Consider the following 19,544-nt stretch of genomic DNA (forward strand, 5'->3'; position numbering starts at 1 on the left):
AGTCGTCCAAATACCAGTTTTCCAGCTTCTTCAGGGCCTTTGAAAGCAAAGTAGGTGAAGTGTCTGTTTTGTCCACTGTACTATCCCCAGAACCTAGAATGGGACTTGGGACAGAAAAGGTGCTTAATAACGGCTGTGGAATGAATCACGTGATCTCTCTACTTTCCTTCCACGTATCGGCCCCCTTGTCTTCATTCCCTCCCTATTGAGCTAAGAGTCCATGACCTTACACATGCCGACCAACTGTCTTAGCAACATCCTAAATTAGAGGGCTCCAATATCCTTCCATTACATGTTTCCCACTTTTCTCTCCACTGAGTTTTTAGGATCTTCTCTATAACACTAGTGTCCTGAAATTTCATGATGTGTGGTTGGATGCGAGTCTTTTTCATTCATCATGCTGAGCATCTGATGCGATTTTCCTATGTGGGAAAAAAAATGTTTCCAGTTCTGAGACTGTGAGGGAGGTGGGGAATGGTCAGAATCCTTTCTTACCTAACTGCATTCTCTCTCCTCTTCTCTCTTTCTAAAACTTTCTGGTCAAATGTTGGGCCCTAAATTGACCCTTAAGTCTATCTTTGCTTTCTCACTGTTTTGTTCTACTTTCAAGATTTCCTTGACTATATCTTTCACTACTCCTATGGATTTTCCCTCTAGTATCATCTATTTATTTTCCAAGAGCTCTTTCTTGAACTCTTAGGGTTCACAATTTTTTTGTAGAATTCTTCTTTAGTTTCATGGCTGCAATATTCTCTTTTCTCTCTGAGAATATTAACTATAGGAATTTTTTTCCCTTGAAATACTCTTTGATTCCCACATTATCTCTCTCTCTCTCTCCCCTCTCTGAGATTACTTTAGTCTCTGTATTTCCTGTTAGAGGACTTCTTCAAATGTCAATTGATCCTTGTCTGTCCATTAATACATAAAAGTAAGGCACTAAAAAGCTGATTAGAAACACTATGTCAGGAGGTCAAAATCTTTTATAAAGGGCCAGACAGTAAATATTTTAGGCTTGAAGGGCTAGATAATCTGTTGCAACTACTCAGCTTTGCTACTGTAATGCAAAAGAAGCCACAGATAATACAAAAATGAATGAGCAAGGATGCTCTAATTAAATTTTATTTATGGACACTGAAATTCTAATTTCATGTAATTTGCATGTGTCATGAAATATTTTTATTTTAATTTCTTTTAAACCATTGTGGTAGGCAGCATAATGCCTCCCCCAAAGATTCCTACCTCCCAATTACTGCAGCTTATGAATATGTTATCTTACCTGGCAAGGGGGAATTAAAATTTCAGATTAATGTTGCTAATCATCTGATCTTGAAATAGGGAGATTATTTGCATAGGCGTACTGTAATCACAAGGGTCTTTAAAAGCGGAAGAGGGAAGTGGAAGAGAAGGTCATGGTTTTGTGATGTGAAAAGGACTCAATTCACTATTGCTCGCCCTGAAGATGGAGGAAGGGGGCCACCAGCCAAGGAATGTGGGTAGCTTCTAGAAACTGGAAAGGCAAGGAAATGAGCTCTCCCCTGAAGCCTCTAAAAGGGAACATGATCCCACCAACACCTTGACTTGGAGTTCAGTGAGACTTCCAAAAATCTATGTAAGTGTAAGATAAGACATTTATGTTGTTTAAGCCACTAAGTTTGTGATGTTTGTTAGAGCAGTCATAGGAAAATAAGACAAGCATTTAAAAACGTAAAAACGTAGCTTGCAGGTCATACGAAAATAGGTGCTGGGCTAGATTTGGCACAAGGGCCATAGTTCACTGACCCCTGGAATGGCACTTGCACCAGACTGCCTAGGATTGAACCCTAGTTCTGCCACTTACGAACTGTAATTTTGGGTAGGCATTACAACTTCTCTCTGTCTTAGTTTCTTTATCTGTAAAATAATGACAGTAATACTGCTTCTTTGGCGAGATGGTTGTAAGGATTAAATACAATATTACATGTAAAATGCTTTAAACGCTGCCTGATTCACAGTAAAAACTCGGTAAAAACTAATAATAATAATAATAACAATAGCAGTAATAGTCATCATAATAACAGTAATAGTAATATCAGAGGAGGGGGAGATGAAACACTGTTCTATATGAAGATTTTTTTCACCTTATCTCAGCTTTGCTTGGAATACAAATTCCCTCTAACAGATCTGTCCCAAAAATACTTCTTCAGTCTTCAGTGGCAGTGAGGGAAGGTAAGAGAAGAACAGGATATGGCCACATAGGGTAGAAGAGGGAACTGCGGGATGAGTTTGTCTTGCATGGGCTTGAACCAGCCTATGGTTTCAGCTTCCTCTAGTCGGGCAAGTCAGTTAGCATTCACCCATCTGGTTTCTAGCTTCCAAAAGTGTCTTGACTTCTCTTTTCTACTGTCATCTCCTCTCTAATTCTTTTTGTCTGTGTGGGTTTACGCGTTTAAAAATACCTCTCCTGTCATTTTAGTGGGGTTTCAGGAGGGAGCAGAACTGAATGAATGTGTTTAAGTTACCACGCATAACTTAAAGTCTTAAATTCAATTATTCTATTATTTCTGCCCTCAAAAAATAAGGATAAGAATCATCTACATTTAAAAGAAAAACTTTTAACCTAATTTTTTCAAAACCAGTATACTCTCATTTTTTGAAAGGTTGCTTCCAATAATACGTGACATTTTACAAGACAGCATTAGAAGTAAAACTTTAAAACTTTCACTAAAATAATTGACAAATTAGAACTTAACTTTGGGGCCTACAAGTAATTTCACATAGTTTTAGTGGTCTGTTTGTACTCTGAATCAATGACATTTTTTTTTACGAAGCGAGCTTTGAAAAATACTCATGTTAAAAACACTACAGAATAAGCTATATGTCATATGTTTTCCCTTGAATGTTTATTTAAAAATAATTATAATTCATATCTACTGAAGCACACTAATCAATGAATACAGAGAGCTCTAGGTTATTGATGGTGGTTGTATTTTCATACAATGAATGACTGGCTCTAGCAGGGATCTACATTCTTATTTTGCTAAATCATACTTTTAGTCACCAAAGAATCTGTTAAATTCATGACACTTTCACAGCCACAGTTAAACAGCATCCTGAGATCTAATTTTACCCCTCTACAAAAACTGTAAATCGCCTAGAAGATAAAAAGAAAGGAGGAAGAAGACCAACAGTTATGAAAACCTGTTATGTGCAAGTCCTGTTCTGGGCACTTGAAATCCATTACCTAATATAATCCTGAGAATAATCTGACACGGTGGAGATCATGCCTTCAGTTCATGAATAAGTAAAATGAGGCTACAGAGAGCTTAGGAAGCTCAGCACTGAGGGTCAGGAAGTCTCAAGGATATATAATGCAATTGTATGTCTCAGGTGTCATTTACAGAATGTGCTAGAGAATTATGCAGTAGACTTTTAGCTATCCACATATACTTTCTAAACTCCAAATATTAGGCCTAATGAAAAGACGAAAATCCATATGTGTATTTTTAATATGACTCTCTATATTTTTTAATAGAAAGAACACCATTTTTTCTCAAAGGAAGGTACTAGAACCATTTTCTAAGTCACTTGGTTTTTAAAAATTGTTTTTAAAATATCATTTTTTTCCTCTGTAATGTACTTTCCCCCCAGTAGTCAATATTTCACTGATTTAATTTGAACAACTAATAGTGGGTAAAAGTTGTGAATTATTAAGCTATCAGCCTTTGCAAAAAGAAGGGAAAAGACATTTTTATCATTTGTCTCATTCTTGGTGAGGTGGTAGGTGCTCAAAAAGACCAGGCGAAATGTTCCTGATCTATCTAGCTAGCTAGATGGACACAGATACAGAGCTATGGGAAAAAGTGTGGAAAGATATATATCAGGTAATCTACAAGCCCTAGGGGGTAGAGATTGGATAAGGAAAGTAGAAAAGATGCAATTAATAAAATAATAATAGTAATAATAATTATTATTTTATAACAAGTCTATATATTATGTGTGCAAAATTATGATTCCACTTAAATAAAGCCAATGAGAAAATTCCATTGAAAAAAGCCAATGGGAGCTGTGTCTGCTATTATAAAATTGTCCATGTTATACCTTCAAGTATAAAAAAGCACACTGTATATTCTCTCTATATAAAAACATTTGAATCTGTGTCTATATATAGTTAGAGAGATATTTTATAGATATATATAAAACATATATTAATAAAAGGAAAAGTGTAGAAGGCCATAAATCAGCCTAACCTTGAGTTATCAGAAGGGGATTGGAGATATTTAATGAGCTGTGGAACACTGGATGCAAGCTACAACTGGTGACTTTTTTTCCTGTATCCTTTCTCCTTCATACTCCGTTCTCTTACTCACCAGGGGCTTGTTTGCCCAGAAGCTTATCTCCTATGTAATTACTAGCTCCTGCCCCAGCTTTCTCTCAACGATACTAACCATTTTCTAGCACAGCTGAGAGAATGTGGGCACCTAAACCACCACGCTGGAGAAACGGCTCTGCAGTAGCTCACGGGCTTGAGGCTTTCCTGATAAGGGGTTGGAGTGTGTGATCATTTTCCTAAAAGGACTGCCCTAGAATCTGGGCTAGGGTGGCAGGCCAAAGGAGCAGTAGGAGGCAGTCAGGTGAAGAGTGGGTCAAGTTGCTGGTAGTACCCTATTGCCAAATCAAACTTCAAATATTATTCCCTCCCACCACCTGTGTCTAGGGAAGGCAAAACTCCGTGAATATAATGGGTCTGCATTTTCCTGCCAAAATCTTAGTCAACAAATAGTGACTGCAATACAAGGAAGTACAGCATGTACTTTTAGTAAAGGGTCTAGGATATTGTAGATTCTTGATAGATTTCAAAGAGGTCCAACACAGCTTTGAGCAAAATATGTCCAAAGAATTTGGTAGGTATTTTTATACAAACAGAAAAGGTTACTAGGTATTCATAAGACTACATAAGCTGGAATCTTTTAAAAGCCAAAAATTACACTGGCTTTTAAAAGATACACGAAAACAGCTTTTAAAAACCCACCTATATTAATATAGATGATGCATTTATTCATATAAGGATACATCAAAAATTACTTCAACTTCTCCCTCTCTCCCTTCCCCCTCCCTCTCTCATATCTCTATTTCATTATATTTCATGTAACAAAGATCTTTATGCTACTATTTTTAATGACTTTTTAGAAATAAACTGACAGTCTCATTTTATATTACCTGTTCAGAATACATTCATTCAATCATTCAGTCAACAAATAGTTACTAAGAATCTCTTAAATACTAGATATTGTTATTTGCTCTGAGACTACAACGGGGGACAAAATAGACAATAACCCTTCCCCTCATGAAGCCAATATCCTACTGGAGGGAAACAGCAATAAACAAGCAAAATATTTAGTTCAGTATGTCAGATGGTGATCAGCACTCTGGAAGAAAATAAGAGGGCTAGAGAGTGCCACTGGTGGGGTGAAAGTTGGAATTGTATATAGCGTGGAGACAGGAAAGACCTTGATGAAAAGACAAAATCTGAGCAAATTACTGAAAGAGGTGAGGGAGAAAAACCATGTGAACACCTATGAGAAGAAGGTTGGAGGCAGAAGGATTCAACATATGCCAAGGCCCTGAGTCAGAAGGCATGCTGTTACCTCTCCAATGTCATCTCCCTGTATTCTGCACCACCCTCACTTGACTCCAACCAAGCACTGGCCTCCTTGCTGTTGCTCAAGTTATGGGGGGTGAGGGAACAGGTAGGTAATGCAGACCTGCAGAAGCTACCTGAAGGGATCTTATCAAACTGAAAGACAGCCCATCATCCATCATATGACTGAGAAGGATGCTGGACAAACAGTTCTCTTGGGCAGCAATGTCCAATAGAACCTCCTGCAGTGATGAGAATGTTCTCTATCTGTACCGTCTAATAAGTAGCTAGTATGACTGAGGAACTGAAATTTTAATTATATTTTATTTAAATTACTTTAAATGTAAACAGTCACATGTGGCTAGTGGCTACCATACTAGCCAGTGTAATTCTAGAATAAAAGTAGGTCTTGAAAACAGAGGAATTTATCATTAATGGACATCGTACTTCTAAGAAAAGAAATACATTTCATTTCATTTGCTGAAGTTCAAGCTGCTCCAAGGAGAATTCTAAGATTAAATATGGCAATTATGACAGCTTTACTTAATTGTCAGGAAACATATGTATTGACCATTATTTTCCATGTAGTTATTTGGCTAGTGTGTGGAAAAAAACCATTATTAGGCTTTCTTACCTCAGCTTTAGTGTCTCCCTGTAGATGATTTGTTATTGCTAAAGTAATAGTTAAGAAATTTTTTAATCTATTTTTAAAGCAAATTTTTTCCTGCTAGCAAGTTTTTCCCTCTCAATTTGATTTGTTTCCAGGTGACATACAAACACATAAATGTAAAAATATGAATGAAATATAATGAATAGGATGTAGTATAATAAACTACATATTCATGCATCATTAAATTCTCACTAAATAGGATCAAATACTGTGATTAGAAGAATGGCTTAAAAGATTTGTTATGGGGGAAACTGGCATTCAGATAGCTTTGTTTTCTACACAACTGGATAGGAGATATACTAATTATTTCAAGAGATATGTAACGCCAGTCTTTAAAACCTTTATTCAACTTTATGGAAATACATGGGCTCTAAGAAAAAGGCATATATATGTTTATATATACACACATACATACATATATATTATACACACACATGTATATATGTATATATACACATATACACTATACCAAATACATTACTATTAAAACTACATAAGAAAACTTCATGTTTTAGAATTTCTATGTTTAAATCAACAGCATCCAGAGGAGATGAAAGCCAGTTACTAAAAAATTTATTGCTTGCTTAAAACATAGTTTACAATTCAAAGGATTTTTAAAATCTCTGAGCTGTTATGAAGCTTTATGGGGTTTATAGTGGAGATGAAAACAGAAATAAAAAGATCTGACAAACAGAAAATGCCAAAGATATTTCCAGCATTATCAACATGGATTCTTTTTTCCCTATCATTACTTTTTACCTTCTTCCAAGAAAACTGACTCTAACTCATCTGCCTGAAAAGACAACTTCATTTCCTAGGGCCCCTTTCATAGTGTAAATGCTTGACGTGCAATTTTATATGAAACAATATTATTTTTATAATTTTTTAAAAGAACGAGAATGTGAACTCTATGAAGTTAGGAATTTGGAATAGTCTACAGTATTTCGAGTGTCCAGTAGGTACTTAATAAATCTTTATTAGTAATTTGACTAGAACCTTTTATTAAAATAAGATAACCCATTTGTATTACAACATTAGTATAGGTTTTCATTTAACACTTGTAATCTAGAATCATTGAAAAATTCCTGCTTTATCATCTATACATAAACACAAAAGCCCTTTTTAAAGCTAATTCACAGAATTAGCCAAAGGATTTTATATTCATTATTTCTATGGTTATAGAATTCTATGATCCCTTCCAATTCCAAAATTTATTTATTCTAATAATGACCTAAAACTGAAAAGAGAAAACCTGAAACCTATTCAAATGGAATATCACGGAATATCAGAATAGAATATTGTTTAAATTGCTATAGAAATAATTGCATAACAACTGATGGATGATATTCATGGTTTTCTTAAATCTTTTAAAGGATATTTTCTAGCTCACTGCTTAGTATTGTTTGATATTACCGTCAAATCCTTCACGTTCAAAATCAAGTATATTGAGATATCATATAATAAAGTGTATTGTGCTTTTAAAATTTTATACCAAAAGATCTAGTTTATTTTAAAAACAAAATGTAATACACATTGGAAAATACTGAGCTGGAATGTTTGCTAACATGCTGTTTACTGCAAAAGTTCCAATGTTTTATCAACTAATACTGAAGTTTAAATTAGGGCTAAACTCAGGAAATTGACCCTCATAATATTTTAACATGATGTTTGTCTTTATAAGGTGGTTCTCTTCTAAGAAAAGTGGACTTAAATGTCCTTGACTTACAGTCAAATTTCGGTCCCAGATCTGTATGCTTCCATTCTGGCAGGCAGCTGCTATGAGGTTTCCATCTCTACTATATGTGCATGTGGTAGGAACTACTTTTTTACCCTGCATTGTCCGTGGTTTAAACACACTTTTTTGCTTCTTCGGATTTTCAACTTCCCACGTCCTCACGGTTCTAAAAAGAAAAAGGAAATTTTCACTTATAAAAAAGGAAGGATTTAAGAATATAAAAGAGCCCACAAAATATTGCTTCACATTTTAAGCATATAAATCTAATATTTTTAATGTATTTAATATGTAAATATTTTAATCTAAATATTTTAAATAAAATGTGCACTGTAAAACACTGTCCACTTACAATTGAGGTTACTCACTGAAATAAAGTGAACCATCCAAATTGTGTTGTCATGAAATCAAAGAGCAAGTGGCAGATTTCATTTCAAATCTATCACTTAGTTCTGACCCTCTAAAGCAGTAGCTTCCAAATAATTCTGACCACACACTCTGAACAGTAAAACTACATACACACATTAATTTCTGAATTACTTACATGTGTTAAGACACTGTTTATAACATACACCAGAAAATATATTGAAAAAAAAAAAATGGTCACGAAAAAATGATGTCCTGCTCTAGGGCCCAGGCAAATAGCTCCTGCCTCTGGCAGAGGCTGTCTGCCTCAAGTTTCCACAAAGTAACAAGTAATAGCAGTTTAGAGCTAGGGCAGGGACAGAATGCCCTCTTGCTCACAGTCCCAGGGAAAGGAGTACAGCCACCTAGGGCAGAATAAAATCTGTATGAGAAAAAAAAAAAAAATACAAGAAAACAAAGATCAGTGACTTCATGGCAGAAACCATCCAAGCTAAACTACCATAGAACAACATCTCTAATGTTCTGGGAAAAAAAAAAAAAAGCCAATCTAGTATTCTATAGCCAAAAAAAATAAATTTCAAAATAAGGTGGAATACTTTTTCAGACGAACAAAAGCTGAGATAATTCATTTCCATCAGATTCGTACTATAAGAAATGTTAAAGGAAATTATTCAGAAAGAACAAACATGACACAAATGTAAATCTAAATCTACACTAAGAAGTGAAGGGTGCAACATATGATAAAAATGAAAGTAAATGTAAAAGACACTTTTCTAAATGTTTAAATCTCTTGAAAATATAAATGGCTATAAAGCAAAAATAATAATATTATAAAGTTTGTAAAATAAGTTCAAGTAAGTGACATGACCAAAGTAGCTCAAAGATTGGGAGAGAATAATGAAAGTATACAGTTTTATACTATATATTTGAAATGGTAAAATATTATTTGAAGAGAGACTTTGCTACATTAAAGATGTATATTACCAACCCTCAAGCAACTGCTAACACACTTTTATAAAAAATACATAATAATGGAGAACAAAATGGAAAACAAAAATTAATCCTATCAAAATAGGAAAAAATAATAATGGGATAAATATAAAATAAATAGCAACATGGTAGGTTTAAATCCAACCTCATCAATAATTACATTAATTGGAAATGGCCTAAAAACTCTCACTAAAAGGAAAAGACTGTCAAATTGTATTAGATAAAAGCAAAATTCAGCAGAGTCTGTGTTTAAAAGCACATAAGGAGCTCCTGTCATGGCTCAGTGGTCAACAAATCCGACTAGAAACCATGAGGTTGTGGGTTTGATCCCAGGTCTCGTTCAGTGGGTTGGGGATCCAGCATTGCCGTAAGCTGTGGTGTAGGTTGCAGACGCAGCTCGGATAGCACATTGCCATGGCTCTGGCGTAGGCCAGTGGCTACAGCTCCAATTAGACCCCTGGCCTGGGAACCTCAATATGCTGCAGGTGCAGCCCTAGAAAAGACAAAAAGACAAAAAAAAAAAAAGCACATAAAAACCTTTAAAGACCTAATCATTTAACAGTAAAAGGATGGAAAAAAGATGTGCCATATAAACATAATCAAAAGAAGGCTAGAGTGATTATATTAAAGTCAAAGTGGACTTCGAAACAAGCAATAAAACTAGAGACAAAGAGGAAAATTTCATAATGCTAGAGTCAAATGATCAAGAAGACATAATGATCCTAAATGTATATCCTCCTAATAACAGAGCTTCAAAATATGAAAGCAAACTTAATAGAAATAAAAGAAGGAGTTCCCACTGTGGTGCAACAGGATTGGCAGCATCTTGGGAATGCCAGGAGAAAGGTTTGATCCCCAGCCTGGCACAATGGGTTAAGCATCCAGTGTTGCCACAGGTGTGGCCTAGGTCACAACTATAGCTTGGATCTGATCCCTGGCCCAGGAACTCCCTACGCTGCAAGGAGGCCAAAAAAAAAAAAGAAAGAAAAATGAAATAAAAGAAGGACTATCAAACCCATAGCTTAGAGCAAACATATATCTATACACTTTTTTTTTTTTTATCTCTTTGCCTTTTCAAGTGCCGCTCCCATGGCTAGGGAGGTTCCCAGGCTAGGGGTCGAATTGGAGCTGTCATCGCCGGCCTACACCAGAGCCACAGCAACTCGGGATCCGAGCCGCGTCTGCAACCTACACTATAGCTCACGGTAATGCCAGATCCTTAACCCACTGAGCAAGGCCAGGGATCGAACCCGCAACCTCATGGTTCCTAGTTGGATTTGTTAACCACTGAGCCACAAGAGGAACTCTAGCAAATGTATATCTATACACTTTAGCACTCCTCTCTCAGTAACTAATGAAACAAGAAGACCTTCTCTTCCTTAAAAAAAAAAAAAAAAGAGAGAGACCTTAAAAACTCTAACAAACAAGCTGAGCTAATTAACATTTATATAACACTTCACCCTACAATTGGATGCACATTCTTTTATACATTGAACATTCATCAAACTAGACCACATTATGGGCCATAAAACAAATCTAAACCTACTAAAATGACAGAAATCATAGAAGACATGTTCACTGTCCAAAAAATAAAACAAGATATATGATCCATAACAGAAATATATCTGGAAGTATACCTCTTCCAAAACATTCGGAAATTAGTAAACACAATTCTAAATAATCTATGGGTCAAAGAAAAAAATCAATCATAAGAGATATTAGACAACACTTTTGAATCCAAAAACATGAAAATACAATATATTGAAATTCATGGTATTGAACTAAAGTAGAGCACAAAGGGAAAAATCAGGCATTAAGTGTATCTGTTAGGAAAAAAAGGCCTCATATGAATTACCTAAAATTCAAACTAGAAAAAAAGAGAAAATAGTAAATCCAAAGCAAGCAGAAGGAAATGAGAATACACAAGAATAAAACAAAAAACAGAAAACCAGAAGAGAAACCAAAAGCTGGTCTTAGAGTCGATCAATACAATTAATCAACTTCTGGGTGAATTTATGAAAAAACAGAAATTGGAGACAAACACCAATATCTTGATGTTTAATTATGTAAATTAAGTACATAATTTAAAATCTTCCCACTAAGGTGACTTCATTGTTGAATTCTACCATATATTTAAGAAAGAAATAATGTCTTAAGAAAAGGCTCCTTACTGAATGGGAAAAGATATTTGCAAAGATATATCTGACAAGGGGTCAATACCCAAAACATACAGAGAACACATACAGTGCAATATCCAAAAACACAAACAACCTGATTTTTAAATGGGCAGAGGATCCAAATAGACATTTTTCCAAAGAAAACACATAGATGGTTAAACAATACAAGAAAAAATGATTAACATCAAGGAAATGTAAATCAAAACCACAATAAGGTATCATCTCACACCTGTCAGAATGGCTATTATCAAAAAGACAACAAATAACAAGCATAAGCAAGGATGTGGATAAAAGGGAACACCTGGGCACCGCTGGTGGGAATATAAACTGGTGCAGTCATTATGGATAACACTATGGAGATTCCTCAAGAAATTAAAAATAGGGGAGTTCCTATTGTGGCTCAGCAGGTTAAAAATCTGACTAGCATCCATGAGGACGCAGGTTCGATCCCTGGCCTTGCTCAGTGGGTTAAGGATCTGGCATTACCATGAGCTTCAGCATAGGTTGCAGATTCAGCTCAGATCTGACATTTCTGTGGCTGTGGCATAGGCTGGCACCTGCAGCTCCGATTTGATCCCTAGTCTGGGAACCTCCATATGCTGCAGGTGCAACCATAAAAACAAAAACAACAACAAAACAATAAAAACCAGAAACCATACAATCTAGCAATTCCACTTCTAATTACTTAATCCAAGGAAAACAAAATACAATTTGAAAAGATATATGTGCCACCATGTCCAAGGCAGCTTTATTTACAAGAGCCAAGCTATGGAAGCAACCCTAGCGCCCAATAACATTATGAATGGATAAAGGTGTGGTTATATATACATACATATACAGATACAATGGAATATTACTCAGCTATAAGAAAGAATGAAATTTTGCCATTTGTGACAATATGAATGGACCTAGAGAGTATTATGCTAAATGAAATAAGTCAGACAGAGAAAGACAAATATAGTATTATTTCACTTACACATAGAAATTAAAAAAACAAGACAAATGAACAAACAGAACAGAACAGGTACAGAATCATAGATAAAGAGAACAAACAAGTGGTTACCAGAGGGTAGGAGGTGAGGGAAGGAAAGGAAAAGGTGAGGGAGATTAAGAGATACAAACTTCCAGCTGCAAAATAAATGGGTCACAAGTATGAAATGTACAGTGTGTATTATAGTTAATGTAAGAGATGTAAGATACAGTTAATGTAATATAAGCTACATTAATGTAATGTAAGATACAGTTAATGTACAGTGTGTATTATAGTTAATGATTAAGAGCTATAAACTTCCAGTTGCAAAATAAATGGGTCACAAATATGAAATGTACAGTGTGTATTATAGTTAATAAATACGCAATCTTTATATGGTGACAGACAGTAACTAGGCTTTTCCCGGTGATCATTTAGAAGTGTATAGAAATAGCAAATCACTATGTTATACAATCAGAATTAACATAGTATTGTAGGAAAAATATACTTAAAAAATAAACAAACACAAGTTCCTGTGTCCATGAGGATGTGGGTTCAATCCCTGGCCTCACTCAGTGGGTTAAGGATCTGGCATTGCCTCAGCTGTGGCATAGGTTGCAGATGCAGCTCAGATCCAGCGTTGCCATGGCTATGGCATAGGCCTGCAGCTGCAGCTCCAATTAGACCCAAAGCTTAGGGACTTCCATATGCCACAGGTGCAGCCCTAAACACCCACCCCCACCCCCCAAAAAAATCTCACAGAACTAGATCAGATTTGCAGTTCCAGGAGTGAGGAATTGGAGGAAGGCAGGCAGTCAAAAGACACAAACTTCCAGGTATAAGATAAATGAGTACTAGGAACAGAGAATTAACACTGTGGTTATGCTATACATGAAAGTTAAGAAAGTAAATCCTAAGAGTTCTCACCACAAGAAAAAAATGTTTTCTATTTAATTTTGTATCTATATGAGATGCTGGATGTTCACTAAACTTACTGTAGTGATCGTTTCATGATGTATGTAAGTCAAATCATTATGCTGTACTCAAACTTATACAGTGTTGCATGTCAATTATATCTCAATAAAACTAGAAGAAAAAACAAAAATAAAAACATTCAGAGTTCCTGTCATGGTGCAGTGGTTAACGAATCCTACTAAGAACCATGAGGTTGCAGGTTTGATCCCTGGCCTTGCTCAGTGGGTTAAGGATCCAGCGTTGCCATAAGCTGTGGTGTAGGTCGCAGATGCGGCTCGGATCCTGCATTGCTGTGGCTCTGGCGTAGGCTGGCAGCTACAGCTCGATTAGACCCCTAGCCTGGGAACCTCCATATACCTCAGGAAGCTGCCCTAGAAAAGGCAAAAAGACAAAAAAAAAATAATCCAATATTAAGCAAAAAAGGAAGGAAAGAAGGGAGGGAAAGAGAGAGGGAGAGAGGGAGGGAGGGAGGAAGGAAGGAAGGAAGGAAGGAAACTCTACAAACTCTTTCAGAAAATAGAAGAGAACACTTCTCAATTCATTCTATAAGGCCAGCATTACCCTGATGCCAAAACCAGTCACTACAAGACAAAACTATAGACCCATATCCCCAGTGACACAAAAATTCTTAACAAATTATCAGTGCATAAAACTGGCAGTGTATAAAAATGATATTATGACATGATTCAGTGTTATTTAAACCAGGAATGCAAAGGAGGATTGGAAGGACTGAAAAAACAGACTAAAAAGGGAAAAAAGCTATCTGATTATCTCAATTGATTCAAAACAGGCATATTACAAAATTATATATGTATGACTGGGTCACTTGCTGTACAGCAGAAACTGGCACAATATTGTAAATCAACTATATTTTCATTTAAAAATACAAAAATAATTCAACATCCACTCCTAATTAAAAATAGAAACAAAAAGCCTCTCAGTAAACTAGGAATAGGATGGAATGTCTTCAACCTGATAGAGTACATCTATGAAAAACTTACAGGTAATATATTTAATGGGGAAAGGCTGAATGCTTTCCTCTTACACTTGAGAACAAGGCAATGAACTCAAACCATCACCATTTTTGTATACTGAAGATGCCAGCCAATGCAATACGGTAAATAAAAGAAATTAAAGGCTTACAGAATGGAAAGAAGAAATAAAACTTTTTAAGAGAGACCACAGGATCATCTATACAGACAATCCCAAGAATCTACAAAAATGCTACTAGAACTAATAAGTGAGTTAGCAAGGCCACAAGATACAAGGTAAATAATCAAAAATCAACTTTATTTCTCCTGCCTAGCAACAAACAACTGGATGCTGAAATTATGACAATAATACCATTTATAATAGTATGAATAAATATGGAATCTGTCAAGATATGCATAGTATTTGTATACTAAAAACCAGAAAACATTTATGAGAGAAACACAAATGAGAAGATACACTATATTCATGGGGTCAATATTGGTAAGATTTCAATTCTTCCCAAATTAATCTTCAGATTCAATGCAATCTCAATCAAATTCCAACAGAATTTCCTTGGGGTAGAAACTGAGAATGCTGATTCTAAGAATCACATGGAAATGTAAACAACTTGGAACAGCCTAAACAATTTTGAAAAAGACCAAAACTAGTAAACTCACTCTATGCAGATTCCCATATTACCTTTTAACTTTATAACACCAATCACCTAAGCTATAATTATGTATATTGACATATACTTCTTCTACAAGAAGAATTCCTCTGGGGCAAGGGCTCTGGGTTTTTGTTTGTTTGTTTTATTTTATTTTATTTTTATTTTTGTATGCTTAGGTTCTACCCCATCTCTTGAATATAACACATATATATAATAGAGATGAAACACATACTAAGCCCCTAATAATGGATTGTTGAACGGATGAAAGAGATTCACTGCCTATCCAAGTTTTTATTGTTGTTATTTGTTCAAAACTCCCCACAGCATATGGAGTTCCTGGGCCAGGGATCAGATCTGAGCCACAGTTGTGACCTACACCACAGCAGCAGCAATGCTGGATCCTTTAACCCACTGTGCTGGGGCAGTGGATCAAACCTACGTCCTGGTGCTGCAGAGATGCTGCCAATCCTGTTGCGCCACAGGAGGAATTCCTATCCAAGCATTTTAGCAATCAATTTTATTGAAATATAAACAACATACAGTGAAACACGATTTTTTTTTTTTTTTGCCATAGCCAGAGCATACAGAAGTTACTGGGCCAAGGATTGAAGTACACAAGCACACCCATGCCAAAGCAGTGGGTTAATCTCTAGGCTACCTGAGAACTCCTGCAATTGATTTTTAAATGTATAGTTTTCAAGTAGCCAGCATCTGCTGTCAAAAATTTACCATTTATTCCAAATGAAGGGTTGTTTTTTGTTTTTGTTTTAATAACTGTTGCAAGTCTTCCCCCTAAGCTTTGCTTAGGAATTTAATCAACTAACATTAACATTACCAAACCCTACTTTTCAGAGCTGTGGAACCCAGTGCCTGACATAAGACCGCATTGACTGATTTTAGGAATTACTAACTAGCAAAATATAAGCTCAGAAAAGGCTTTGGGAAGTTTCCATTGTAGCTTAGCGGAAACGAATCCATGAGGACACAGGTTAGAACCCTCGCCTTGTTCAGTGGGTTAAGGATCTGATGTTGTCATGAGCTGTGGTGTAGGTTGCAGACACAGCTTGGATCTGGTGTTGCTGTGGCTGTGGCATAGGCCGGCAGCTGCAGCTCTGATTTGACCTATAGCCTGGGAACTTCCATACACTATGAGTGTGGCCCTAAAAAGAAAAACAAAAATTCTACAAATAACAAATGTTGGAGAGGGTATGGAGAAAAGGGTACCCTCGTGTACTGTTGGTGGGAGTGGGAACTGTTCCACTATGCATTCCCCCGGAAACACGGGGCAGCCAAAAGAGGAAAGAAAGGGAAAAAAAAAAAAAAAGAATCTGACTGCAGCAGCCCAGGCTGCTGTGGAGGCAAATGGGTTAAAGGATCCAGCGTTGCTGTGGCTGCAGCATAGGTCGCAACTGTGGCTAGGATTCAATCCCTAGCCTGGGAACTTCCACATGCCTCAGGTGTGGCCATGAAAAAATACATAAAATAAAGCCTTAGCCCCACTCAATGTAGTCTGTACTGTTTACTTGTCTCTGTTCGTTAAGTTTTCCACAGTTAATATGCACAAAAGTTGAGAAATACTTCATGTGACTTTTCTTTTTACCCTCAGCTCTACAACAGTGGAGATAAATTATGATAGTTTCTCTCCCTCTCTTTTTTTTTTATAACTGAACATTTCCAAAAGTCAAATGATACTTCAAAACTATGATATGAAAGGCCCCACATAAATACTATAAAATATCATTTTCATTATCTGGCTTGTTTAAAGTTTTTCATCTCTAAAACTGGGATAATAATACCAACAATGAGGGGTTGTGAAGATTAAGTGAGATTAGGGATATAAACGTGTCTAGGACAGTACTTAGAACACAGTAGGCCCTCAATAAATACTAGGTTCTTTCTGCTTTTCCTCTTAGGCCAAAAATAAAATATTAATGCTAATAAACCCAACAACTAAGTATGGTCCATTTATTTTAGTGGTATATTAATAGGTTGAGCTAATTTTCAAAATAACAGAAAGAAAAAAAAATAGCTAACCTAGCATATAGATGTATGAAATATAAATTTACATAGCATTCAATGTGACTAATTACACTATGGTTTTATGGCTCTGATTCTCTGAATCTATGCCTGAAAAAAATGGATGTTAAAGTGCTAGGCCATTAGGTATCTGTCAAAACATTTTATGCTGAAGAACACGTATTTTGAAACTTGGAGTGAGATCTGGTCTTGTAAAATTAAAACTGTGTTTCATTTAAAAAAAAAAAAGATTTAAAAATAGAAGAAGGATCTGCCTGAGCCTTTGTGGACACAAAATGAAAACACCCAGAAGACAAGAAAAAGACACAGGTGGGGTCATTACATCGCCCCAGGCACAAATGCTTTCTATCTTAAAATTTTGAATTCTTTCCAGATACAAGCTCTAAACTTTCTGGCATCTGCTGCATAAATGCATCACAGCATTTGGCAGAAGTTAGGGAAGCATTAATTTTGCATGGAAATCACTTAAGAGATCTTGGTTTAATTTTTCTCGAAAGACTACACAAGCAGCGTGAGTGATGTAAGAATCTGAAACTCAATGGCTATAGTGGCAGAATAAATCCAACAAGAACAACCTTTTCTTCAAAAGTGCCCAAATATTAAAGGTATTAGCCCACAGAAATGGGGAAAGTGTTTGAACTTCTATATAAACCCACAATAATCTTTATAAACATATATAATTCACATTATACACACACAGTAATTGCAATAAAAATGTAGTTCCATTTAGGAGAAATGTATTTCATGTTAATGTTCTGTACTTATAATTATTAAAATTAGGTCTTACGAAATCTTGACTTAGAGTAAGGATGAACACTACAATAAATAACAACTTATACCCGTACAGTATGGCCAACTGATTTTCAACAAAGATGCCAAAATAATTTCATGGAGAAAGAATGATCTTTTCAAAAGATGAGAAAAGAGGAAAATGACAAATGAGAAAATGAGACAGCCAGATATCTATAAGCAAAAAAGATGAATGTGGACCTTTACTTCACACCATATAAAAATTAACTCAAAATAGATCACAGACATAAATATAAAACTCTTAAAACATGACATTGGATTAGGGCATGCTTTCTTAGATATAACAATAAAAGCACAAATGATAAAAGGAAAAAAAGGTTAAGTTGGACATCATCAAAATTAAAAATGTACATGCTTTAAAAGCTACTATAAAGAAAGTTTAAAGAAAAGCTATAGACTTGGAGAAAATATTTGTAAATCATATATCTTATAAGGGACTGGTATTGAGAATACTTAAAGAATTTTTACAATTCAATAAAAAGATAAGTGACCCACTTTTTTTTTTTTTTTAGGGCCACACTTGCAGCATACGGAGGTTCCCAGGCTAGGGGTCAAATCGGTGCTACAGCTGCCAGCCTACACCACAGCCCCAGCAACATCAGATCTGAGCCGCATCTGCAACCTACACCATAGCTGATGGCAATTAAGCCAGACCCTTAACCCACTGAGTGAGGCCAGGGATCGAACCCGCAACCTCATGGTTCCTAGTTGGATTCATTTCCGCTGCACCATGATGGGAACTCCTGACCCACTTTTTTTTAAATGGGTAAAAGATTTGAATACATATTTCACTAAAGAATATATACAAATGCCCAATAAGCACAGAAAAAGATGCCTGACGTAATTTGTTACTAAGAAAATGCAAATGCAAAAGGATGGGGAAAAAATGTAATTGTAATGTATACATGTAAGGATAACTTGATCCCCTTGCTATACAGTGGGAAAATAAAAAATTTTTTAAAAAAAGAAAATGCAAATCAAAATCACAGTAAGATACCACTTCATAGCTATTAGACAGCAATAATCAAAGGCAGACAATTATAAGTGTTGGTGAGGAAGTAAGGAAACTGGAACCCTCATACTTTAATGGTAGGAACATAACATGGTGGAGCCATTTTGGAAAACAGTTTGGCAGTTTTGTAAAATAGTAAATACAGCTTTGCCACATAATAGCATTTGCACTCCTAGGTATCTACCCAAGAAAACTGAAAACATAACCCCATGCAATAACTTCAAAATGAATCTTCATAAAAACATTATTTATAATAGCCAAAAACTGGAAACAATCCCAATGTCCATCAACTGATGAGTGGATAAACAAAATGAAATTGTCATACAATGGAAAATGACTGGTTTGGCAATAAAGAAAGAAAAAGGAGTGATGTGCACTATAGTATATGATCTTCTTGAGGCTCCCATAACAATAACTACAAACTGTGTGGCTTAAAACAATAGAAATTTATTCTTTCACAGTTTTAGAGACCAGAAGTCTACTCCGTCTGGAGGCTCTGCAAGAGAATTCCTCCTTGCCTCTACTAGCTTCTGGTGCCTGTGAAAA

General features: G+C 35.7%; 1 protein-coding gene across 3 annotated transcripts in view; it reads right to left on the minus strand.

The window, feature by feature from the left end:
• The window catches only part of WDR70 (WD repeat domain 70), a 294,335-nt gene that overhangs the window by 93,288 nt on the left and 181,503 nt on the right, over positions 1 to 19,544 (minus strand). For all 3 annotated transcript variants that reach the window (XM_047766810.1, XM_047766803.1, XM_047766821.1), the window contains exon 10: positions 8,014 to 8,188. In XM_047766810.1, the coding sequence (XP_047622766.1) occupies positions 8,014 to 8,188 (175 nt within the window). The remainder of the gene's footprint in view (positions 1 to 8,013; positions 8,189 to 19,544) is intronic.

The sequence above is a fragment of the Phacochoerus africanus genome, chromosome 1 (genome assembly GCF_016906955.1).
Source record: "Phacochoerus africanus isolate WHEZ1 chromosome 1, ROS_Pafr_v1, whole genome shotgun sequence".
NCBI lineage: Eukaryota > Metazoa > Chordata > Mammalia > Artiodactyla > Suidae > Phacochoerus > Phacochoerus africanus.